General features: G+C 32.5%; 2 protein-coding genes across 3 annotated transcripts in view; one reads left to right on the top strand and one right to left on the bottom strand.

Moving 5' to 3' along the window:
• The window catches only part of LOC140052379 (uncharacterized), a 79,545-nt gene that overhangs the window by 44,124 nt on the left and 8,886 nt on the right, over positions 1 to 26,535 (top strand). For both annotated transcript variants that reach the window (XM_072097966.1, XM_072097967.1), the window contains exons 11-23: positions 882 to 1,195; positions 4,878 to 5,055; positions 11,194 to 11,413; positions 13,437 to 13,633; positions 14,293 to 14,519; positions 15,273 to 15,428; positions 17,487 to 17,720; positions 19,548 to 21,362; positions 21,965 to 22,164; positions 23,169 to 23,307; positions 23,710 to 25,073; positions 25,721 to 26,015; positions 26,203 to 26,266. In XM_072097966.1, the coding sequence (XP_071954067.1) occupies positions 882 to 1,195; positions 4,878 to 5,055; positions 11,194 to 11,413; positions 13,437 to 13,633; positions 14,293 to 14,519; positions 15,273 to 15,428; positions 17,487 to 17,720; positions 19,548 to 21,362; positions 21,965 to 22,164; positions 23,169 to 23,307; positions 23,710 to 25,073; positions 25,721 to 26,015; positions 26,203 to 26,266 (5,403 nt within the window). The remainder of the gene's footprint in view (positions 1 to 881; positions 1,196 to 4,877; positions 5,056 to 11,193; positions 11,414 to 13,436; positions 13,634 to 14,292; positions 14,520 to 15,272; positions 15,429 to 17,486; positions 17,721 to 19,547; positions 21,363 to 21,964; positions 22,165 to 23,168; positions 23,308 to 23,709; positions 25,074 to 25,720; positions 26,016 to 26,202; positions 26,267 to 26,535) is intronic.
• On the bottom strand, positions 5,411 to 8,668 carry LOC140052380 (uncharacterized). Its single transcript, XM_072097969.1, has 2 exons — positions 7,498 to 8,668; positions 5,411 to 5,754 (listed from the first exon to the last, which is right to left on the bottom strand). The coding sequence occupies exon 1, from the start codon at positions 8,514 to 8,516 to the stop codon at positions 7,557 to 7,559; it is 960 nt and encodes a 319-aa protein (XP_071954070.1). The 5' UTR covers positions 8,517 to 8,668; the 3' UTR covers positions 5,411 to 5,754; positions 7,498 to 7,556.

Here is a 26,535-nt window from a genome sequence, read left to right as displayed (position 1 = left end):
ACTTGTTTCCCATCATGCAATTGGTGAGACATGTGTTTGCTGTTGGATACATGTTTTAAAAACAAACAAAAAACATTGTTTCTTAAATTTAGCAATGCAGCAAATTGAAACACTGAGATATGAATAACTGTAAAATATTCTAAACATGTGTGCATTGTGTTTTCATTCAAAGTTTGTCATAATAACCACCTCACCTGACAAACCCAGTCATTCTATATTTAACTTGCCTCGTTTGTAAGATGCATTCACCTGTTTAAAATTCCTACTGGAAAACTATATTTTTAAATAGTATTCAGTTTTCCTTTCTTAAAATAGCAGTATTAATCAATCACATTGTTGTTCAGTTGTCAGTATTGTACATTTCATTGTTACTTCTGTCTTTGAGGAGGAAATTAATATTACATAACTTATTTACAGTTTTATATCAAGGAAGATTGAAAATACAATTTCACTATTCTCTGGTTTTACAAACTTGGTGCTATACTCATCAATGGTGAGGGATGTTATTCCTTTCAATCCTCTTAATCTCCTGTACCTTCTCTTTTCTTTGACTGTGAGACACTAATCACTACACATCAATAAGGTTTATCACAAATAGCGTGCGCGACACATGCTGGGAAGGATTTGGGAGCAAATATCTTGGCCCTGTACATACATGATATTTGTTTGTATGTACACGTTGTGACGTTTGCCCCAGACCCTTCGCATTGTGCAATGACGTTCCTTGCAGAATCAAGCTATTTGTGATAAACCTTCCTCACCAACCTGCTAAAGTAAACATAAACATAATTTAAACATAATTTAATATAGAAAATGAATTTGTTTGTGTGAACATACTTTATATATTGTTATTGACAAATATTTGTGTTGATATTTTGCAGGTTGTGAATCACTTTTGTTTGCAAAAGCATCAAATGCCATTGATCTTTGGCACACATCTTACATCCGAACACAAGCCTTCACACTACCTGACAGACAGCCTGCTACAAACACATCACGACATTCTGTAGCCTCAGACTCTCTGTTAGCCATCCTCTACACACACATCTTAAACCTAGACCTAGTTTCTGCTATAGAGATGATAGATTCATTGATAGAATGCTACAGCCTAGATGAGAATTCTGTAGATGCAACCGTGCCCAAACTAACAAGAGCCCATGTTTCATTCTTGTTTACTTTAATGGGAGGTAAACGGGTAAGTTCATGTCTAAAGCCTTGTTCACACGATGCACTTAAATTGTGACAACTTTACCCAAGGTCATTGGTACTTTTAGTTTTACCATTCAGTGTATAACCAATATTCAACCGTGGAGGAGTTTATTCAAGTGGTATTGGACTTTTAGTAACAGTTCTAATGGGCAAAATTGGTCAGTAAGACTACAGTAACTCTTGAGCTTGGTTAATCTAACTGTGGGGGAATTGTAGCCAGCTTTTTTAATTTTTAACCAAATTAAATCCAGTGTGATCGAGGCTTATAAGGTGACATTATCTTTTACATAATTGAAACATAATAATAATTTGAACTGGTTGCTGCTGAGATTATTAGACATTAGTAGGATGAATGGTTGCATACATATTCTTAATGATTCTGCTATGTTCTGCAAATGAATGTAGGTCTGGTAAATCTTGTTTTGGATTCATTTGTTTAATTTAAAATAAATTATAAAAAAACCAAGAATATTAATGAAACAGAATATTAATCATGAAACATGCACGGAATATTTATGAAACAAACAGGCATAATATGATGCTATGATTACTGAACATGATGTAATGTTTGGGAAATTACAATCTAATTATAAAAATAGATTGCTCATCATTTCAAAATTTCACATCAATTTATTTGTTTAAATAATATTTTTATTACAAATTAAACTGTGAACCTCTTGTTAGACATTTAAAACAAAACAAAAAAATAAACAAAACACTTCATATATTATGATTTCAATAAACAAGCCAAACCAGCTCAATGGAAAAAATGACTGTACCCCTAGTTTTTTAAACATCATGATTCAAAATCTTGGACTCTACCCCCAAGTTTAATGTTTTAAACATCATGATTCAAAATCTTAGACTGTACCTCCTAGTTTAATGTTTTAGACATCATGATTCAAAAGCCTTAGACTGTACCCCCTAGTTTAATCAGCAACTACAGTAGTTACTGCCATACTGTGATAATTTTTAACTTTAATTCTTTCAGTTCATTACAGTTATATATTTAGTTGTGATGCCTTGTTACCTTGGGGCGGTTACCTTCGTGTCTCTTCCTCCTCGAAAGCCATTAGGCAAACTTCCTGATTAAATAATTTTTCTGTTCAAATTTTGGAAAAAATAGCAATGTGGAAATTGAGAATTTTAATGTGAGGAACTTGTTCATTACTGATATTTGTTTTTCATAATCAAATCACTTATTTTAAATGTTAATTATGTGTCCATATAAGCATTTATTTTATAATTATCATAAATGATAACACATGACATTTCCATACTGTATCATTATCATTTAGACTTACCTTTTAATTTCCGACTTAAGTGTAATTTACATCAATAGTTTCTTTAGTTTTAAATGTCATTTAAACAGAAACTCTCAAGAATACTTTAAATGTGTGAAAATAAAATTGGTGAAAATGTATAAATTATGTTTTCACAGAATTTAACAAATATTTTCTCTCCAATGTGCAAGAAAAATATTCCCAACTACAGACAAATGGGAGCAGAATTTGAAGTGTTTAATCCATCTTAATTAACCCTAGTTATTGTTATTTCCTTTGTTTAATTATCAATTTATTATTATGATTATAATCATTATTAAAATTTGACATTCATAACAACCTCTGGATTATAGCTTTAAATTTAAACTTTGTTGACATTTTTTTTGCAGAGTTTTTCCTGTTGTATACCCCCTTGTGATTGTCTGTTTCACGATTGTTCAATTTAATTTTCTGTTTAATAATGAATACTTCAATTACTTAAATAAAACATTAGTGTTACATGATAATCATTCTAATATTGTAATTAAGATACAGTAGAAAAGGTATAAAGGGAATACCTAAGTGTTCCCTTAAAATGGATGGTCCTTGAATAGAGGTTGTTCGTAGTGTTAAAACAAAAGTCTGCTTGATTTCACAGAACCTGTCCCCTGAATAGAGGTATCCCAAAGGATGGTTCTACAGTATCTGACTATCTTAAGCTCTGTCTACACTAGCAAACTTTTTTGTGTGATGTGCATAAATATGGTAGTGATATCCCCAAAATATGGTAGTGATATGACATCATCGTGTCCATGGACACATCACATTTTTTTGTCACAAGTTTGATAGTGTAGACGGAGCTTAAGAAAATAAATGATGAATAATATAAGCTTAAATTTCTACATTATTCCCTCTTGAATAAAGACTTATTATAATCAACACTTTCAATTGCACCAGCTCTGTCATTAAGTTCTCTCTACAGCACTGCACCTGTTGCTTTTTACTGACCTATATACTGTGTTAATTATAGACATGTGACCAATGCAAATTCTTTGTTCTTATACTATAATTGTCATAATAATCTTAATGACAATTTACACTTGTGATTTCTATAGTTAGGTCATATAGCTTGCAAACAGCAATGTCATGTAACGTACAATGTTATAACACATAACTTTGTAAGACTTCATGCTAAAAATTTACGACAAAGACAGAATGACTGTGTGGGTGTGGTAGGCCATGTGAGGTGCAAGAGATGCACTTTTAATTTTTTGAAATGTGCACAGTGAGAGACTGAAACTTTGTGGTATGGCCCCAGGACCCACAAAACACATAGCTATGCATTTTGCATACAAATAAATTTGACTATATTATGACATTAAGATGTTTAAAAAAGGCTAAACAAATGAACAATATCGTGATTATTCTTTAGTTATGCTTTAATAATGCACCAAACAATACACAAAAAAGTGTAATGGATTCTTGTGAATGCATTTTCTTACTTTTTAGTCGCGTGGAAGCAACTCTATAGTTCACTATGTCGGTCGGTCGGTCTGTCTGTCGGTCTGTCGGTCTGTCTGTCGGTCTGTCTGTCTGTCGGTCCGGTATCACTATGCGTTTTATCGCTTTCTGACCTTATCTTGATATCAGTTTAATCTAGCTAGGTCAATTTTTCAGAGTATATTCCTTATGGCCAGGAATCAATGTGGTTATGTTTTCACGGTGCGCAATAAAAAATTACGCGGTCTACGCACGATTTAACGAAATCACGTTTGTAATCATATCTTCACAACCATGAATCACAATTAAATAAAATTTGGTACTCATAAATTTCAGGGCATAAATCATCATATGGCAATACAATTACGTGCGTAGCGCATGTAACGCATGCGTACGCGCGCTTAACATTTTCAAAATTTATTTTCGATGAAATAAGAGTACATTTCAGGCAATTTTAAGCGTTTACAAAATTGCCATGAGTGCGCATATTTTTGCGAGCGCATTGCGCGTTAAATGTTATTGCGCACTCTTTTTGCCCGATTTCTGTTTTCTTGACTTACTTTTCAACTCGAAATTACGTTATACGAGCACGTCGAAAGTGACAGGCTACGCACGTGTAAATTAAAAAAAAATAAATGTTTTTAAACATTTCAACATTTTTAAACATGTTCAGTAATTTCGGTCAGTATAGTTCACTATGTCGGTCGGTCGGTCTCTCTGTCTGTCTGTCTGTCGGTCTGTCTGTCGGTCCGGTATCACTATGCATTGTAGCACGCGACTTAATGGCTGTTGGCCTTGTTTAATATAAGTTTCAATTTGTTGTAAATGTAATAGTTGGTATGTTTTGTTTGTTACACATTTTAAAGTTTAGTCTTGTTTAATTTATTTATATTGTTTTCTTGTCAGGTTGATGACTCCACTAGTCCACCTGTCTTACCCTGTGTCCTAGAACCAGCAGCTAAGATCGCAGTGTCAAATTTTGCACGTTTTATGGCTATGTACTTCTGCAATCAAACTTTGTATGTGTACTCTCCTTACAATCCTCAACCGTTTCCAAGATTGGGTTTAGTTGAAGACATTACAGGTACGTATACATTTGTACACAGCCTGGGTAGGCCTGGTATTCACACTCACTTCCAAGATTGGGTTTAGACATTACAGGTATTTTCACTACCTCATCATAAAAGTAAGTAAGTTTCATCGAATGGAAAAATGTCATAAAAAAATTGACAGAAGAATGTGTATATTTTAATATTTTATACTTTTCTGTCTGTTTCTACTTTATCGTTCGTTTTTGCTTTTTTTGTTGTATCTCCATTGAGATCCAGCCACTGATACCCACAGCATTGTCATTTTTTCAGTATTTTGCCTATGGATTTAAGATATAAATATGTATAGCTTTTAAAATGTTGATTAGACATTATATCAACATGGGTAAATTTGATTACTGAGGCAAAATACAAGTCACTAACATAACTTTTGCGTAATATATGAAATTGAAAAGGAAACCAGTAATTATATCAATCAATATTATGAATAACCTAATCATAAGTAATGATGCGTTATGGTTGCCCGCTGATGCCAGGCTGGGAGTGCTGGCCTAGATGCCTTGTGGCGATGTGAGTAAGACGCATAATGGCTCCAGAAAAGGAAGCAGCATGCTAGCCATTGTGTGTTTAGTACAAAAAAGTAGGAAAATTACCTCTAAATATAATAACAATCATGTAGCCATAGCTATCTGATCTTCATATATTAATTTGCGTGGATAAACCTCACCGTCAATCTAGCTTAACAAAAAAAATGAGGTAATGATATGCTCAAATATGGTAGTGTTATGACATCATCATGTCCATATATCTCGTTCATTGTTTTAAATATTATGTCAATCACTTTTTAACCTTATTTTTTGCAATTTTCTCTGAGAAAATAAAATTTAATGATTTTTTTCACTGAATTTCCTTGGCACATTATTATTTGTGCGCCATTTGGTGGCAGCACACGACAAGAATGGACCCTTAGGGGAGTAGAAAGTTGTGGTATTGTCCAAACTTGTGTGCAATTCATCCCAGTAGGCTGCAAGTCACAGGTTATCCCCATTTACATTTACATAGTGTGTGGATACAAACTAGTGTTTGCGCCACATCATACAGTATATTTCTTTGTTAATAAAAGGAACAAGAACATTTTTTCAAGATTTCCAAAACATTACATTACTTTTCACTCTTTAGTAAAATGTATTGATAAAGTAAATTGCTAAAGTATGTATTTATTTATACGCACTGAAAGCCATTAAATCATAATTTGATTATGACTTCCAACATGTATACAAATTATTTATAAATATTCAACTTGTTAAAGAAGGAATATATTTGCCTTCATGTAATTTTCATCTGAATATAACTTGATAAACAATTTAACGTAGCTTCTCCTTGAAACTGTTTGTATGTTTGCCAATTCTAAAATTATCACCGGTTGCAATAATAATAATAAATTTGGATTGTTGAAGATAACCAGAGATGACAACTGTTTGTATCAATCAAGACATTGACATCTTTCCATTCAAAATATCCGTTTTATTGTGTAGCAAAATTATTGCAAAATTTAATGTAATTCATATCTATAAACTATTTTGAATTACCTTTCAAACAATGCGTGGATTTATAATAGTTATTTTCTTATTTCCTAAAGGATGTGATCAAAATAGGGGTATATCTTTTGGAAGTTTTCAATTATTTTACACCACTCAATTCATTTTTAATGTGATCATTAGTTTTCTGTTTATAAAGCCTTGTCTGCACTATCAAACTTTATGTAAAAAAATTTGGACAAGATGTCACTTCCATATTTGGGCACATCAGAACTTGAGGCTTTAACTGATAACTCACGACCATGTTATGTACAATGAAACAAAGCAGTTCATCAACAACTACTTCTCGATTAGCATCATGATCACTAATGTTAGGCGTTTCTTGGAGTTTAGCCGAACTGCTGTCAAGTGACAACATAGAAAACCGTAGTTTGTTTTGTGCATTTTTCCTATTTCGAAAAATAGTTGACACACATTAGGTGAGAAGGGGATATATGCTTAATATGATGACACAGTTGAATACAACGAATTAGTGGTAAACAATAGTGAGGCAAAGAGACACATGAATTCCGTAACTATACTATTGTCTTCAGATTTTTTAACTTTAAAACTTCATTAATTGCATGAAAAACACCATTGATAAATGTCTTACTGTTTTTACTCCTACTTAATAATAATAAAATAATTACTCTTTGAAATGTCACATATAAATTTATTTTGTATTTAAATTTACAGTTATTTATTATTATTATCATCGTCGTCATTGCATTATTATATTATAACTTTCTTTAAACATGATAGCTTGTTTCACCATTATTTGGTGCTATTCTACAAGGCTGTGTTAACATTATAATTGTTAATATTATTAAGTAAAACTACTAAGCCTACAGTACAAATGGGTATACACAAAATTTACAAATAATTACAACAAATAAATACCAAAATGAAGTTAAAACCATTACTTTAAAGCAGTAAATTCACCCTTGTAAAATATTTCACTATATCCGCAAAAATTTAAACACCTCAACAACAGACACACATAAGATGACAGCCAGAATAATCGATCCAATCACAATTGCTATAGTAATATTATTTTTATTTTTGTCATTTGGCGTAGGCATATCAAGGCATTGTAATTCAATGGTATGGGTATCTTTACCAACAGAATTGTTAGCTTCAAACTGAATCATTATACCATTGTCATAGTCTGTCAGTTCTTGTTTATATGAAAAGATATAAATCCCTTGACTTTCCATGGGAATCAATACAGCTTCACTGCAGATTGTGCTTATTACTGATTTGCTGTTACGCCAACAGGTTACGGACACATCGTTTAACATAAGAAGTGGGTTAGACATCACATTTAACTGTATTTTTAAATGATCCCCAATATTATATTCTATTCCATTGAGCATAAACTGAAACTGTGGTTTATAATGTACAGTGAGTGGTGGAGTTTCACAAGTCAACTTATCTTGAAGAAGGTGGTGTGATAGGCCTACTCCAAAGCGACACTTGTTCATGTTGCGTGTTACCTTTGAAGTAACAGTAGTCACGTCATGAAGGTTGTATATGTTCATTACATGATCTCCTGTGACACTCGATATCCATATTTCAACCCTCGGGTTTGGAATGTCACCAATATGGGCTGTGTAGTTTAGCGTGACTGTTTTGCCTTCTACTAAAACAGGTTCATCAATATTGCATAGTATCTTTGGATCATCGGGCAATTCATATACTTCGATATATATTGTCACCAAATCAGATGAAGCATCTGATTCTGTTCTTCCAGTTTTCTGAATCTGTTTGCAAATGTATATGCCTGCATCAAATTGTCTAACTTTTTTTATAACCAGACGATAATTGCATGTCTGGTCATAATATTCAAGCTTGTATAAACTGCTGAATTTTTCCATAATATTTTTGTTTAAACTGATTTCAGTCTCTGCATTTTGCATATGGTCCCCATAATACCAAACAATATCATAGCCTTCTTTCTCAACATTGCAATTTAGCTCAACGTTTTCAGTTCCAAAAAGTAATTGCAATTTCTGTTGTGGGTAAAACTGTGTTTTAGCAACAAAACTCCAAAATAGGCATAGTATTATGTAGAAGTAAGCTGTCTTTCCAATGGAACCCATGATACGACAAAGGCCTATAGACTAACTAGCTAAATTAGAAGTCTATTAGAGCATGACATGAACGTCCAATATAAAATTATATTTATTTGGGTTATATGTTTTTTCTTGAATGTGCATTACAATTCAATGATATTAACAGACATTGATCTAAACTGTTTATGAACAAGCTCATAATTGAGCAATTCAATATCACTATCGTGTGTAACAAAAGATACCATGACAATATTGCCTACATAAATTTACAAAATGCATACATTTCAATCAATTCAAAATATCTGTTTTATCAGCAAACAATCAACATTCAATGGCATGCATTCCAATAAACTATTTTTAATTTTCCTTCCAAACAATATCTTTATATTACTAGTCTAGGACCTGTGTCAGATTTGTATGCATTTAATTTAGGAGAGAATATCTCAACTGTTATAGGATAATTTGACCCAACGAACAACAAGGGATATGTGCCAAATTCGCTATACGGGGTGAATATGCCCAAAATCGAGGTCAAAGGTTAAAAATGTGTGGTTCTTATATCTCAAAACCACTTGTACAGATTTGTTTTTGGTGTCAAATTGTTCAGAATATACAACAACAACTAGCGAAAGAATGACCGCAACTGCTTTTACTGACCTTTGAAATAAAAATGAACAAAAAACACATTATTCTTTAAAATGTCAATGGACAAACTGTATGGTATCAAATGAAAGCATATACAATATGCCACCCACTGCTACCCAACTTGTATTGAAAATGTTCAATTATGTTATGTATAAAAATAAGCTAATTTTTGGAAAATGTGCATAATTTGATTACTTTTATACAAAAAATGAATATTTTGTAGCGTAATTGTTGTTTATTTATATAATATTAAATGATTTGAGTTGGAAGAACTATTTGGTATCAAATGAAAGCCCATAAAATATTCTATCCATTGTCACCTAACTTGTATTAAAAAAATCTGTAATTATGATGCTAATTTTGTGAAAAATGTAATAACTTATGAACGAATACGAATTATTGATGATTGAATTGGAGCACAAAAGGCCTACCTTCCTTTTATCATTGGATATGAATGTTTTGTAATGCCTGGCGCCATCCACTTAACTTTTTTCACAACTCTAAATACTTCTTTATAAATACAAATGGCACACTACAAAAAGACTGGTGTCGTCAGACTAGAACGTATGTTATTATGAACTCATTTTGATCAGGCAATCCACTTTACAACAAAAGTTAAATTGTGAAGGATTAGTGTATATAGGCCTTTTTTGTTTTTATTGTTTTGATAAGCGATTTTGTGAGCAAATTCAGGTTTACAATCGCAGTTAGAGGCGTAGGCTGGATGCTGTGTACATGCGGAACTAACACTACCCCCACCTTCCTGGCTGACTCTTCCTCCTGGTGCTGATCTGTAAAAACATTTTTTAAAATAGAGTTGCCAGGTCCTTATTTTGGTTTATTTTGTATATGAAATCAATATTTTGATGTGACATATCAAATGAAAGCCAATCAAATATGCTATCCAATTGCTTGTATTGAAAGCCCTTAATTATAAAGCTATTGTTATATTTTATTAACTAAAATTGACAGCAATTGTCGTATTCAATTGGGAACTTTTGTTGTCAACGTAAAGATTCGTTGAGTACTTTTTGTATTCGAATTGTAAATTTGTGCTCAACAGAAAGTCATTCGAATAGAAAACGTTGACAACGAAAGCTGTTTCGTTAAGAACAATCTCCACGCTCAAAATACTCCGTTAAAGAAGTACTCAACGGAAAAACTGTACTCAACGGTGAAAGTCTAAATCGAATACGACAATTGAGTATATTGTATACAGTTAGTGTAAATATATTTTGGTTTATTATAAATTGAATTCTAGTTTTTCTATTTGGTATCAAACCCCATAAAATATGCTATCTTGTACATACAGATTATCTAATATGTATTGAAAATGAATCACTTTTATATAGAAAAATATGCATATTTTAATAAACTCTAGAATTATATAGCATAATTAAACCAAAATAAATTTACACTACTTTACTGTATATTCATTTTAGTTATTTTCAAAAAAGTTAGTGTCATAATTAAAGATTTTCAATACATATTGGGTAGCAATGGATAGCATATTTTATGGGCTTTTATTTTTATACCAAATATTTCATTACAACGCTAACATTATTTAAACCAAAATAAATTTACACTAAATTATACTCATTTTTGTCTAAAATTAATATGCACATTTTCCAAAAATTATCCTCACATAATTAAAGATTTTCAATACAAGTTTGGTAGAAATGGAAAGCATATTTTATGTGCTTTCCTCTGACACCAAATATTTCTTCCAGACATTTGAATTATTTAATATAAATAAACCAAAATAAATTTACACTACTATCTGTCATACTCAAAATATTCATATTTTTCAAAAAAATTAGCATCATAATTACAAATTTTTACTAATTTCTGGATGCTTGATGGTCATGTTTTGCAGGTAGAAGGGTGATAGCAGTGTACCATGAGCAGATCTCTAGTGCCATAAGGAAGTCAGATTTGTCTGACATTTTGACAGTTAATTTGACATTGGAACTACTTCTGGTCTGTGGTCTTCACTTAGAGGCTACTTGGTTTGCTAAACAACTTGGAGACTGGAAGAGTAGTTTGGTTCTAGCTGTTATTGCTAAAGAACATTATGAGGCTCTACCAAAACAAAGGTAATTTTTTTTAGTTATACAGTCAACTCTCCCAATACCGGACTCTCTGAAAACCAGAAACTCTCCCAATACCAGACTTTTTTTGAGGACCAAAAGGTCCCAAATTTATATTTACCATTAAAAACACATTCCGAATACCAGACTTTCCGGAAAACCAGACTTATTTGGCCGGCCCAAAGGTGTCCGGTATTGGGAGAGTTGACTGTATATTCTTTTTATAAAGTGTAACGTCTACAAGACTTCTCCCAGCCCATACTGAGCACACTGGGATACGAACCTTGTTTTAATTTTCGATTTAGTGAGTGTAATACTACACGGAGAGTAACATCTTGCCTAATTCAAATAAGACAAAGTTTTTACAATTATTTATTCCATATCAATATGTAAGTGATAATATACAATGTAGTGTGAGCTGTAGCTTGGTGGTTAACTTGCTTGCCTTCCAATGCCAAGGTCCAGGGACCTAGTGCCAGGATTATAACTCAGGACTCTTTTAACTCCACTCCCTAAGCCTCAAATAAAACTTAGTTCCTCATAAGCACAATAAACTATAAAATAGTTTATCCATCCTGTAATTGGCATGTTTGTTGGATGCTTATGAATTAAAAACAATAATAAATATAATTTAATGTTTTTAAAATTCTTCAGTATCTTCCGATAATTGTTCAGTTTTGCCATTTTATGATTCAGTTCCTGATAGACTGTAGTAAAGCTTTATAATAACCGGATGTACATTTGATATTTTAATATTTAACTATATAATGCTATGTTAAGTATATGCATGCACGGCATGGTATTAAAATATATATTGCAGTGAGGGGTGCTGAGTTGTCACTTAAATAGCCTGATATTTAATTATTTACAGAGAGAGTTGTAGGCCATTCATTGGTTTAAGTTCCGTTTAAGCCATCTCATAGACTCTCCACCTGTTACAGGCTTCCTTTCCTAATTTCTGCTACAGTAGGCCTGGCTAAAGACCTGTTCATCTGCTTTGTATATAACACTGTACAAATCTTGCAATAACCTTGGAGACTTCACTGGGGGTTCCTTAGGGAATCAAATATAGTCCCTAGAGTGTTCTTGTTTAATTGATGATAAATATTACAACTGCACCAATCAAGCCACCCACACCATGCTTTACAGTGCAATATTTGCAGCGTACTCAATTGAATATACATCTCTCATTGTGTGATGTACATTCTTTTTCCAATACATTGATTGATTTCAATCATGGTGGAAAAAATAAATTATTTCAATACAAAACAATGTATGTATGAGGTAGAATTCGTCCTTTAATGTGCAATACCACTCAATGTCGGAAATTATTTGTCCACAACTCTATTCATGTTTCCGACTCAACATTTCAAAGCTAGTTTGTTTACTACTGTATATAGTTTTAATGTATTGTATTGATATTTTTAATGTTTTATATATTGTATGTGTTTTTAAGCATTAAAGGAAAACCAATTTCATGTTCGCCTGGTTGTGTTCATGACAATAAAGACTTATCTTATCTTATCTTATCTTATATTTATTACCAAATTAATAATACATTACAAAATTAATATTGTGACCTAAATGGAACACTAATTTCAGTTTCTGAAATGAGTGTTATTAACCCTTGCGGTTATCCCATGTAGACCATGTTTCTCTTTCAAGGGTACGAGAACATGCTTACAGGCGTTAAAGCTAACCTGATAACCTAGGTAAATTTACCCTTCTAATTAAGTTCTGTCTACAATTTCAAACTAGCTTGACAAAAAAAATGTGATGTGCCCATCTAAGGTAGTGATATGCCCAAAAATGGTAGTGTTATAACATCATCATGTCCATATATGGGCACATCACATTTTTTTGTTACATAAGATTTGAGTGTAGACAGAGCTTTATAAAGTATAACTTATGATGCTCGCTTGTCACTGTAAAGAATATATAAAATAATATATTAACTGGGTTTATGTTAAGGATCAAACTGTAGAAAAATAGGGGTAACCATTTATGTACAATTTTTCTTGTTTTTTAGCAACAAAAACATGCCTCCTTTAGCAGAGCTTCACCCACTGTCAATAGTAAAGGACAACCTCTTGCATATCATCCATCAGTCACAGTATACAGCACCACAGCAGCAGCAGCACAATGCTTCCAACAACCACAAGACACAGTTCAAAATGTCTCCAATGAGGCTCCTGCTCACGCCAGTAAAGAAGTCTTTGTCTATAGGTATTTTGATTTAACTCTTACTTGTGTCATCATAATGTTATATAAATTCTCTATATTGCAACATATTGCAATCCGGTACAGTCATCATATCAATAAAAACCAGAGGTTTAGACAGCTAAAACATTTCTTTACAGTATCCCTGCTCTAACCCACTTTTTAGTAAAATACAGAATTCTTGTTGGTTTTCTTTTATTTTTATTTTATTATTATGTCTAAAATATACATTGTACATTTTTTAACATGGTAACTAATAAACAGCTGCAACTTTTATAATAATAATAATAATATCCTGGATTAATATAGCGCCTAATGTTGTGTCCATATGGAAACATACTCCCATAATGCAGCTAGTAATCAGCGCTAAGTTGTGTCTTGATCTAACCGGGTTCCCATTAATACACCTGGGTGGAGAGAGGCAAACGTAAGTAAAGTATCTTGCCTATGGATACAAGCAATGTGGCGAGAGTTCAGATTCAGATTCAGATAACATTTATTCAGATAATAATGAATGAACATATACAAAATTGAAAATAGATATTAAAGTGAACATAGATAAAATAGTAATTGGTAGTCATTATTATCATGGATCCCTTCTAGAAGTTAAAAACTTGTCTCGCAACCTCAATTAACCAGAGTTAATGTTCTTGTTACTACTTCAGCATCCTTGACAGAATCCGACAAAGCATTACATGAGCAGTTATCAAGAAGCATAAAAGAGATTCTGACTGCTGCCACCGTAGCAAAGCTTGATGTCACTCCATGGCTTCTTTGTCAACTCATGAAAAAGTGCCTAGAAATGGTTGCTAAGTTTGATCGTTTGGTACCTGATGATTTCTATCTACCGGCACCACCTTATTTCTGCCCTCAGCCATCACTTGGAATTGAGGTAAAAAAAATAAACAGACTTTAGGTCATCTAGAAAAAGTTTGTCTAGAGAAATGGTTTCAGACTATATTGTATTCTCAAGATTGAGTAGTCCCACCTAAGAACAAACTGGATATAACATTTCCAGCATAGAATACAAAAAAAACTATATTTTGAGTATGAAAAAACTATGAAATTTGAACTTCATATCTGACCTTTAATCTTGAATTATAAACAGACACATTTAGATGTAAAGATAAGGAGACAACAGCTGATATTCGTGTTCAATTTTAGTTTATTTCAATCTTGACATGTGCTCATTTTCATCAAAAAGGCTAACTTTTGGTTTTCTATTTATTTGTGTTTTTTGCAATTTAATAGATGCATACTATATATAATATTAACTTGTCACAAAAAAGATCACAAAACTCTGTTTCTTAGCTATGTCTACACTATGAAACTTTATGTGACTCAACATAAAGTTGACAAAAAAATGCCCATATATGCCCACGATGATGTCATATCATTACCATATTTGGGCACATAACACTTTTTTTGTCAATTTGCGTAGACCAGGTTTTATCTATTTGTCACATAATGTTTTCCTAATGTATCCAAAACTTTTTTTCATTATATTTTAATGTAAAATCTTTGGTTGGTCTAGTTTTCTAAAATAACAATTCTGGTTTTGCAATTTGCAAAAGTCTCTGCTATTTTGAGAGTTGCATTCAACCATTGAAAAATAAGCAATAAGCAATAACATTTGTTCTTGCAGGTGACTTATTGTGAGGAGGTGCAGGAGGAGTATGAGTTACGACGTGAGACTTCAGATATCATCCAACTCATCCTACTAGTTCTAAGTTCATCCAACTGCACTATGCCATGTGCACGTTGGTATGTACAAGAACTTATGAACGCTCAAGAAAAGCTGGTAAGTGCTGCCATTTAAACTTTCATGAAAATTATCTTTGTGATCCATGTTACTGTATTTGCCTGTAAATATTCATTTTTTTTCTTTTTTTATTGTTATAAATAAAATCAATACACGATATATGCCACCTGGTACAAAACTTTATAACCGTAACTTTTACATACATTTTTATATTTTATTTGTATTTTTATTTTTATTTTTTTTAAATGTATGGGATGAATAAAGTTTACTTTGACTTTGATTTGACTTTGATATATATTTATGTGAGTAGGAGTTGGGACTGTTTAGTACAATGGTATGATGGCAACTTCACATGTCTTTTTCGCAACAATTAGACTGACCACAATGTAAACCCTAAGGCAATAAGTTGGTGAGATTTGAACTTGCTGATATACAGATTTATAATTTCATTTAATAAGTACAGAGGTCAGTTTAATTTCTAGGGATGCTTCTATTGGTACAGTATTATAACTGGCTTTTTTTTGACATGGTTCAAATTGGTCCAAGGTGATCCAGAGACTAAACAATAAATTCAGAGATGAACTCTAGGTTATATTTTACAATTTCCAGATCACTTTTAACCAAGTTGATGTGACTCTGCAAAACAGAAACCACCGAACACCACATATATAGAAAGTTTGCAAAATTGCAACAAAAATAGACTCTGAAATAATTATTAACGCAAATGTTTTTGTAGATTTATTCACCATGGGTATTTTGTGTTCCTGTTAGAAGTGTTAGGTTAGTCAGGGGTATCTAAATAAAACTCATATTAAAGCTAGTATTTTAGTTCTGGAGTTTAATTCATGATATGACGTTCACAAAGTTTGTGTATTTTCTTTGCATATCTTTCTAAAAAATTCACAAGTTTAAAAATACTTAATTAAATTAGTAATTACTGGTAATAATAGAAATTAGATTTACCAAATTCATGCCATCTGAATGGTTGATGCTTCTAATTCTATTTCTAATTGGTCAATTGTCTCTATTGTCCCTTGTCCTTTATATTGTCTCTATTGTCCCTTGTCCTTTATCTATATATAAATTTAGCTCAATCAGGGAAGAGTTAAAACTTACATTTAATTTAACTCTTCCCTGGCTCAATTCTGAAATAGGCCTGCACAATTCAAACACTTGTGTATGGATCTCCTTCTTGGATGCCTACCCTATCTGTCTTATAGGTTCTAATAGTTCACATCCTAATGGTTAAATGTGTAAATAAAATGTGTGAAACTTATTGGGTTTTACTTTTAGAATCCATAGAAAAATACAAGATATACTTAAGTTGAAGTTTGTTTCATTTTTCACGAGTATTTACCTGACACATGAATATAGTCTGCCCCTCCCAACAGGAAACACTTAAAATCATGCTAGTATCACAGATTACATTTACCGCATTTAATATTCTCAAAGGTTTCACTACAATTAATAGAGATACTTAAACGTAAAATAGTCATAATATTATTCTATCATGAGACTTACTCAGGAAGTTGTTTAAGGAGTGGACATTGGTGTTGAAAACATTAAGTTGACACCCAAGGTTGATATTCATGTTTTAGCTGCCATTTTAAAACTTATTCAAACACAAAAGTTTCACTTTTCCAAATCCATAGAGGTATTTGTGCCAATATTCATCTTATTGGCGTTTATCACGTTGGTTCTTTCTTGATACATGACAAGGTCTATGACATTAAAGGTTGATTTTGTCTGCTTTTCTGTCATCTATAATAACATTAAAATGAAAGTTTACTTTCAAAATTACTGAACTTGATACACAAGTAAATGTAGAACTTTGACTTGAAAGTGGATGAAGTTTAACAACATTTTATTGACATTTTTATACTAGTTGCCTTATATGGTCTTAAAATCATAAGTACCTTGTTTGAGTTTTTCTTGAGATTAGCAAGATTTCAGTTAGCATTTATCCAAATAGTTATGACTGTTGGTAACTTCTATTTTGTATCATTTTAGATACTTACCATTAATTGTAAAATGCATATCTCTCTGTATGTACAGTTATACAGTTATATTTGATTTTGTTTCCCTTTTTTGTCTTAGATTGATCAGAATCTAAACACGACCTTTGACTTCCCTGCAATGCTAGCCTCTTACACAGCATGTCAAGTTGATTTGAAAGAAGTGCTTGTGAATTCTGGTGGGAGATCTACTAAGTTACTACTACAATGCTTCCGAGATATTTGTACTATTGTGTGGATGCTTAACATCAGAGATAAGTTGACAATGGCAGTGAGAAAATATCAAAAAATCCAAGACAATCAATGTTCCTCTTTGGTAAGTAATTAATGTATCAAAATTGAGATTGACATCATAATGGTGGAATGTAACTTGTATGATATACATAGCAAGTATATTAAATCACATGGTCGAATACAATCCCCCACACCCTAATTTAAGCAAAATATAAACAAAAGACAGGTCATAAAGTATAAGGTATATTGTTTATATTAACCTCTTTTTAAATCTGCCTTGAAAACTCATCTTTTTCTTTCAAATTGAGCTCTCTCAGCCTTTGATCACTTATTGCTGGAATTGGGGCATTACAAATTTTTATTATTATTATTACTGTGATATTTTTTGCTGTAAAAATTATTGTTAACTAGATGGTACGCTCGCTTCGCTCGCGTACCATCTAGGTCGTGCCCACAGATGGTTCTCGAATACATAATAATTTCAGCGTTAAAAAAACTGGCAATTTCAAATGTGCGTACCGCAGGACAATAATACATGTCGTTTACAGGAACGAATAAATAGACACTGTGATTTATGTACTGTAAAATTAGTACCCTGGGAATTACTTCCGAAAGAGAAACTTGTCACAAAATGAGACCAATTGTTTAAGTCAAATTTAAACAAACTTAAATTGTGTTTTGTATGTAACATTTGGGTTGAGGGATGGGGAAGAGGATGGGTGCAAAGAGGAACAATTTTTAAATATATTCTTTACCCTGCATTTATTAACGAAATATTAATTGTTTTCATGTTTTACAAATAATATACCACTAAACACAGTAAAACATTGCGATTTAATACTTTGTTGAAACTATCACCGTCATAGTCGATTGAAATAGTACAGCACATGTAATGATACATCACTACGACGTATATATGTTTATATAATGTAAAACAATTTGTGAAAACCACCTCTATTCGGGGAAAATCATAAATTCGATTTAATCGTCAATAAATATTAAATTATCTAACTCAACTTAATTAGTAGGCCTAATGGTTTTACATTGTTTCTTAGAGCAAATTCTAAGTTGGTTCCTACCCTACCCACCCCCTACCCACCAAAGTTGTTCTGCGTTTAGGGCATGTGATGTACCGTAGGCCTATCCTCTACTGGTTTTACTACGCTACTCATGCCAGTGAGGGAAGGGTGATGATGTGGGTGGTTTAACTGCAATAATAAAGATGTGTACATAATATACGGCGAGTGAAAACGCTAGCTCATTATCCATTTAAACAAAATTTATATCCAACCTCTGCAGCACAGATTGAAAAAAAAAATGGATCAAATTTCTGTTATGAGTATACAGTACCTGTACTTGCCTTTACGACGCCTGAGGGAATAGACACTTGTGGAACAGAGATTGGAATGTTCCATTCATCGCAAATCAATACATTTGTATAAACGTATATTAAATCTATCAAAATAGTATTTTTTAAAGAAAATCGGCCTGTCTTCAACATTATGATGCTATACTCGAGCTGTTCAACCGGTTTTCAGCCATTAAAAACAATTATCGTAGGAGGAGATAGGAAAATGCGAAGCATCCTCGTATTATTGTCTGCGGGTATTTTTCAAGACGGACATCCATTAGACAGTGTATACCACGATCGAAAAACACCCCTATTTGGGGCAAATCGTTGAACCTAAATTCGTTTTAATCGTCAATAACTAATTATCGAACTCAATTTAATTAGTAAACAGGGTTACATCAGGTGGTTAAAATCAGTACCGAAAGTACGAACCAACTTTATATACCATCGAGTAAACATTCTAGAAATAACGCGCGATTTACCGAATTTTGCCCTTACGTAAATTTATATATAGATTCTGTGTAAAATCATCATCAATAAATACTTTTTATTTTCCAGAATACATCCACTACTGCTCAAAAGTCAGCACACACTGTTTTGCAAGACATTATACAATGGGCAAAGTACCTACATTCCTTCTCTTTCTTTCTAAACATTGAAGTTGAGGTTCAAGACATTCTCTTAACTGCAGTCTCTAATCTGCCTCCTACGAAAGACGTAGCAGCAGTTCTGGGAGAGGTCTTCTACAGTTCAAAGATTGTGTTGCCTGCAGTAGAAGAGAAATTCCAAAGAGTCATGTCAAAACTAAAGAAGAAGAAAGAAAAGGTGGAAGAAACTACCAACAAAAAGGAATCAAACACTGTGACATTAGAACCTTTGTATGTTTATTATCGGAAGCAATGCTTGAAGCAAAAGAGAGTGATGATAAGCAAGACAAAAGTCTTAGGATCCATAGAAGAACAAATCCTTGGGGTTTACTGTACGCCATTTATAAGACAAAGTTCATCATTTGTAAAAGAAACTCCATCAAACAATGGAACTTCTATTGAAAAACAATTATCAAGGTCTTCTACGTATAAAGTTGGAGCACGCAGTTTTGAAACTAGTAAAACATTTCTTGATTTCCTGGAGACATTCTTCCTGGTAGCATTTGGAAAATTTGATAAAGCCATGAGCCAAGGCATCAAGAGAACAGATAAAATTCCACTTTTAAAGAGTTTCTCAGATGAGATTAGAGAACATGAGCTTAGCACTCTGGCATTTGCAGTTCCAAAACCTGAGTATTGTGTTGAACTTAGTGAAGCTACGTTGTTACGAAGTCAAAGTTTTGAAAACATGTCAAAGAGTTTTACTCTAACAAGGAATCAGGAAACTGATGGTTGTATGCCAAGTAAAATGAAGGGTTTATTTAGAAGTAAAAGAAGCTATTACTTCAAGAAGAATATCCCACCTTCTGTGCAACTGTTATCAGTAAAATACAAAATGGTAGATTTTGAAGATTCAGAGAAGGAAAAAAGACCATTGAGCAGACTTAGCCAAAAGCTTCCATCAGGAAAAAAGGTCGATCAAAGTTTTGATGATATCCGAGCTCTATCGAGAGTTTCTTCGCTTAGCTCTGGTCGAGTATCAAGATCATCATTTGCAAAATTATTCTCTTCAAGGGGTTCACATATGCTTGTGCTTGATCAGAGTAAACCTTTTGGTGATGTAAGCATCATACCTGGTGCTATGTTTACGGAGATCGTTCAAGTCCAGCAATGGATGACCAGATGGGCAAGTAAGCGTCTACCATTTGATATCCATAGTTCATCAGAGAATACTGAAAAAGTTATAAGTAGAGTAGACCTTCCACAGCAACTTCTGATTAACTGTATTTGGCTCAACAAAAATTGGTACAGTCTAGAAAAAACTAGTCACCCGATCAAAGAAGCTGGAATAAGGAATAGACGTCAAGGTGTTTCTTTAAGACCTCGTCTTGATGAAGAAAAATCAACAACTGATGTTCTTGATAGAAGTAAATCAATGATGAATTTTAGGAAGAAAAATTCCAAGATATCGCAATCATTAGAAATACCAAGTCAAGCGGAAGCGCAGAAACCAGTAACAGACGCAAAAGAATCTAAAACTGACGACAAAAAGAAGAAGAAGAAATTAAAAAAGGTTTACAAGAAGTCATCAAAATCATTAGACATTTACCCAGTTACATCGGTAGTGGCAGAGGGCGCTAAAAGACAAATTGAAAAAGATAAAGCGTTGGAAAAAAAACAGATACAGATTAGTAGTGATAGTGATGATATGCAAGAAGAGGACCTCAAGAAAAAGAAATCTCTTACAAAACAACAGAAGCGAGAATCATTAAAAGAATCACTTACGGTATATTTTATGTTTTATTTCATTATTTTTTTTTAAATCACTTTTCCAATACTATACACCTTCAAACATATGGCATGCACATGAAATCTATGAAAGGAGGCAACGACAAAGTAAAACATGTGTGCCTCACTCACTAAAGGTACACATCCATAAAATAAACATTGATAAATCAATTTTTAGTGAAACCAATAAAGTCAATCAATCAGAAATATCACACTTTATGATTTCAGAATAATCTTGAATTCAAAAGACTTACAATAGATGAAATTGTTTGCATTATTAATCGTTTGCTATGTTTTATATATATATATATATATTTTATCTGTATTTTATTGTTAACCGTTTTTGATGTTGTATTGTTTTATGTTTCAAACCTGTTAGTGGCGGTATTTATCGCTGTTGGTTTTGATTGAATAAAATAAAATAAAATAAAAATAATTATTTAAAAAAATAGTTAGTATTTTTTTCAAATCAAACTGACACATACCAGCCCATGTGGAATGGATAAGTGTCTGCAAATTAAGAGTAGAGTTTTGTGGTTAAGATTTGGGTATAGCAAGCAGTTCTCCTTTTGTTATTCATCCATTTTTGTTGATTTTTAGGTCAAAGATGTAGAAACTAATGTTAATGAAAGACAAGATGACAATCATAACATTTTGTATCGACGATCACCCGTCACCGGTGCCGTCCATACTCTGACTGCTACGCACTACTACCATAGCGGGGAAGATTCTGACAGCTCATTCACATCGCTAGAAGAAAAGGATGTCACTAAGTCATTCTCAGAAGCTGACTTAAGTCCGTAAGTAGCTGCTATTACTCAACTTCTGAACCATTGTTTAAAAAACTTAATATCTTAAAAGTAATAGATTTACATAGACAACAAATACTTACTTTTATGTTCCAATATGTTAAAGGTCAACTTCCATTCTCTATAATATCATTATTTAAAAAACCAAAGACTGTCCATAGTTATTATCTTAAGAACTCAAATTTACTTTATGTTCCTTTTGTAAGACTTAGCAAAAGCCAATTTTTTATTACAGTTCATGGACCTAAATTATGGAATAACTTAAAAGAGAATCTAAAAAAATGTGAAAATGCAAAAATATTCAGACATCAAATTAAGTTTAATTATTTGGAAAATTATCATTCATAAATATACTATTATTATTATGCCAATTTTACCTAATTTGTACACATTTTTATTTGTATTTATGTTTTGTTGGGTCTTTCTGAGACAGGCCTTTGCCTCTAAGTCTGATCCAAATTAATGAAATCATTATTTGTTTATATTGTTTACATTGTTTAAGTTTTCATTAATTGAATAAATGTGAAATGAAATGAAATGAAATGTTACATAACTGAACCTGTGGGGTTTCAATATTCAAATTCAAATTTTATTCGCCTCCCTTAGGAGAAACATATAAAAACTGTACAATAAAACACATAAAAATGAAGATTCACACAAATCAAAAAATTAAAATTGTTTTAACAAGTTATATAAAGTGTCAAAATCATTATGAAAAAGAGCAGACTTAACGCTGTCACAGATACAATGATAGAATTTTCTATTTACTTTAATATCAAATAAGCATTTATTTCACTTTTCAAATACAAACAAATTTTTTTATTTCTAAATATTACAAGTTTTATAAATGAAAGAAGGCCAAAACACTTGTGTTGAAACACTTAAACAAAGTGCTCTTCTGTTATCAGAATAGATTATTTAATTTCATCACAATACCAATTATAATAATAATAAATAAACTATACTACATTAATGATTGTTTGTCATACCTTTAGACTGTATGCAATTGAAAGAAAGCACAGTATACCACAGTCACCATTAGTGTCGCCATGTGCCACTATGTCACGTCAACTGTCAGAATCATCCATAGGATTCAAGAAACTTGTCAGAATTGAACTTAAGAAGTTGCTTGAGGTAAGATGATTGTTAGAGATAGACACTCACTGCTGATACTGCTGATTAAGCATTGAAGTATTTCCTCAATCAACTGGTTTTAAATCTAAATTGGTTATTAATTTAACTTTTATATGTTTTTTAAGTGTTACAAGAAAAAAACTTGTTTTCATATAAATTAGCTAGTCAAACAATGTTCATAAATTAAATTTAAATTGTACATTGGTGTATTCAACGTAGCACTCTAATTTTATCAAATTATATTTCTATTTTAATATTATTATTAGCATTATTGTTTATTACAGTACTATGTAGACTAGTATGTGTTTTATACATATGATAGATAGTCATGGAGAAATTTAAGTTAAGTTGACTATATTTCAGTTTTTTGTGTTGTCTAAGGTAGTTTATTAACTTTTTCAGGCTCAACACAAGAACAATATGGAAATGCTAGACACAAGCACTTCACCTGAACACCATCCTTTACTAGCATACACTGAAGCAAAGCAAAGTAAAGAAGAAGAAAAATTACAAAGAGGCGGTGGTCGTGTTTTTAACACACCTGCTAGTAGAAGTGTCAAAGCAGTGCTTGCCCGAAGGACTACTAGCCCAAGCTTACCGAGTAGTCCAGAGTCCCTACCAGACTACCAGACCAAAAATGGTACTCTAACAAACGCAAGTAGTAAAACATTAAGTAAGCGCTTCCTGACCCGATGTCAATCATCAGAAAAGAACAAAGCTTTATCAGCTCCGACCTCTCCTTCTGGTGGTGTTAATCGTAATCACAATGCAGTCCATTCACCAGAGGAAACAGACACACAGCAGTCAAGTTCTTTAGAAGATGAAGTGTTTTCTTTCGTTGTTGATGAATCTGAGCAAGTGCCTCGATATCAACGAGATTCACGTGGTCGACCTCTTCCTCAATCAGGTCACAGAAGTCCATCACAAGACGCTGATTCTTTGGTTAATAACCAGGTTGTAAAAGAATCTGTATTAAAAAGTGAAGAGCTTATTGGTAAACATGAAGTAGACGGTCTTGGAGGTATAGAGCATTCTGAACATGAAGAAGCTGTGAGACACAATGAAGTTAAAGGATGGCCTCTACTGTCGTTTGACAATCCTAAAAGCCATACAATTTTCTCAGACCACCAAAACCTGCACAATATTCCTAACAATCCACATGCATCCATGCCATTTTTCTTAGATCAGCCTCGTAATATTCATCTTCCACCAGTTGCTCCAAAACGTACATGGGCTCCACAGAGTATTGAGAGAGATTCTGGAATCAACAGCGAGTACGTTGAAGGATTTCCACTTTTGAAATTTAACGATGATTCAAATTATGAGCTCGAAAAACATTCTAAAGAACAGTATTGGCAAAAGGAGGAACTGAAATTTGATTTTGAACCAATAGAAGAAAACGAGGTGTATGGTAGCATCTGGGTTCCACCTCTTTTACATCTGGATCGATCAACAGAATACCATCAGCCCAACGTTAGTGAATTTCCTCATCAAAAACAGAAGAACAAAAAACTAGTGTCAAATGGCTATGGGTATGTCCCACCTCTTCTACACTTGGACAACACGCTAGACGAGTACGATAGTAATTTATCTAAATATCTCAAAACTTTCTGGGCCAAAGAAAAGAATGTACACAGTCTGAAAGTGAAGCTTAGAGGAGAGCAGCCGTATGAAATAGACCCACTCAAACAACCTCAACCTGATAAAGTATCAATGCCACTACTAAGGCTTCCAACAAAGATGACCTCTGATGACAGTCATTCCAGGTACTCTATTTTGCCATCTTTAAGTGTATTAATGTTATATCAATTTATGCATGGTTGATTTTGCCAATGCAATGATCACACAATAGTCATTCAAAAACTAATTGACATTGGAGTGAGATTATCCATAATACCTGTGGTGTGCCCCAGGACACAAATCTGGGGCCAGTCTTATCTGTGGTCCTTACCAATAATCCTAGTTTAGGATGCTATAGAAGATGGAACTATGTGGATGATGTTACTATAAGTTGTGAGAAAAAAGTTGTATTGACAAACATTTAATGTTTTAATGTTTTTATAGAAAGCATCCCACTTCAAGGTTATATCCTCCTATACTAATAGACTTAATATTCCTTTAAATGGAAATGCACCTTAGAAATCCAGCTAGTTAACTTAAATTATATTTCTTCCAAAACAGTCCCACTCTGCTCTGGACCTCATAATCTATTTTTATTAGTTATTTTAATTTTAAATAAATAAATGTTAACTTTTAGTTAAACCAGTTGACAAGTACTTACTTTAAGTACTTGTCAACTGGTTTAACTAAAAGTTAACATTTATTTATTTAATATCCATTGAACCCAGATGACAGAGAGAATTTTAATTTTATATATGTTCAAAATGAATTTTTTCTTGACGTTTATGTTTAGACGGCGACGCAGGAGACATCACAGAGATTCATCCGTAAATCATCAAGATGCTTCGTCCAGTCGGCTGTCATCAAGCAGTAGTGAACTTATAAAAGAATCCGAATCTAAACCAAAGTCACAGAAACAAAAACGCAGAAAGTTACCTAAAGAACCATCAAAGAAATCTAAAGCAATTGATAAAAGGAAAAAACATAAAGAAAAGAAAACAAAGATGGAGGATGATGATGAGGAGGAAGATTTGACACCAGTTGTGATAACTGAAACACGCAAGAGTAGTGAAACAATACCTTCTGAGGTAAATTATCAGAACAGCAATATTTAATTTTTTTTTTTTCCCTTTTTTAAAATGTACTGCAATGTAGCAATTTATGAAATAGAAATGCATTAGATATTCTAAGAAATTCCTGAATGTTGTTTTTTTTATTTAGTTTCACAAAAGTTAAATAAATATAATATTCACAATTTGTATTACATTTTAATAGGAATCTGAATTCCAACCAAAAGATACTGTAAAGAAAATAAAGTCACAGATGATACATGAGAAAGGTAGGAGTAGATTTCAAGTTTATTCATTTGTGTTGATAGGTGTTTAGAATAAAGCTAAAAATAAAATGTATAACAGGTTGATTCCAGAATGAAATCAAATGTGAAGCTCCCAAACCAGTACTTTTAAATGCCCAGATAATCATGTTTTATACTTTACATCAATCAATTCTAACTAACAAATTAGTACAACATGTATACATGAACAAAAAATGTAATGAAGGAAGAATAAAGTCTGAAGTTCTGTCTACACTATCAAAATTTATGCCCAT

This window comes from Antedon mediterranea, chromosome 6 (genome assembly GCF_964355755.1).
Source record: "Antedon mediterranea chromosome 6, ecAntMedi1.1, whole genome shotgun sequence".
Classification (NCBI taxonomy): domain Eukaryota; kingdom Metazoa; phylum Echinodermata; class Crinoidea; order Comatulida; family Antedonidae; genus Antedon; species Antedon mediterranea.
Note: the sequence above shows the minus strand (reverse complement) of the source record. Positions and strands in the feature narration are given on the sequence as shown.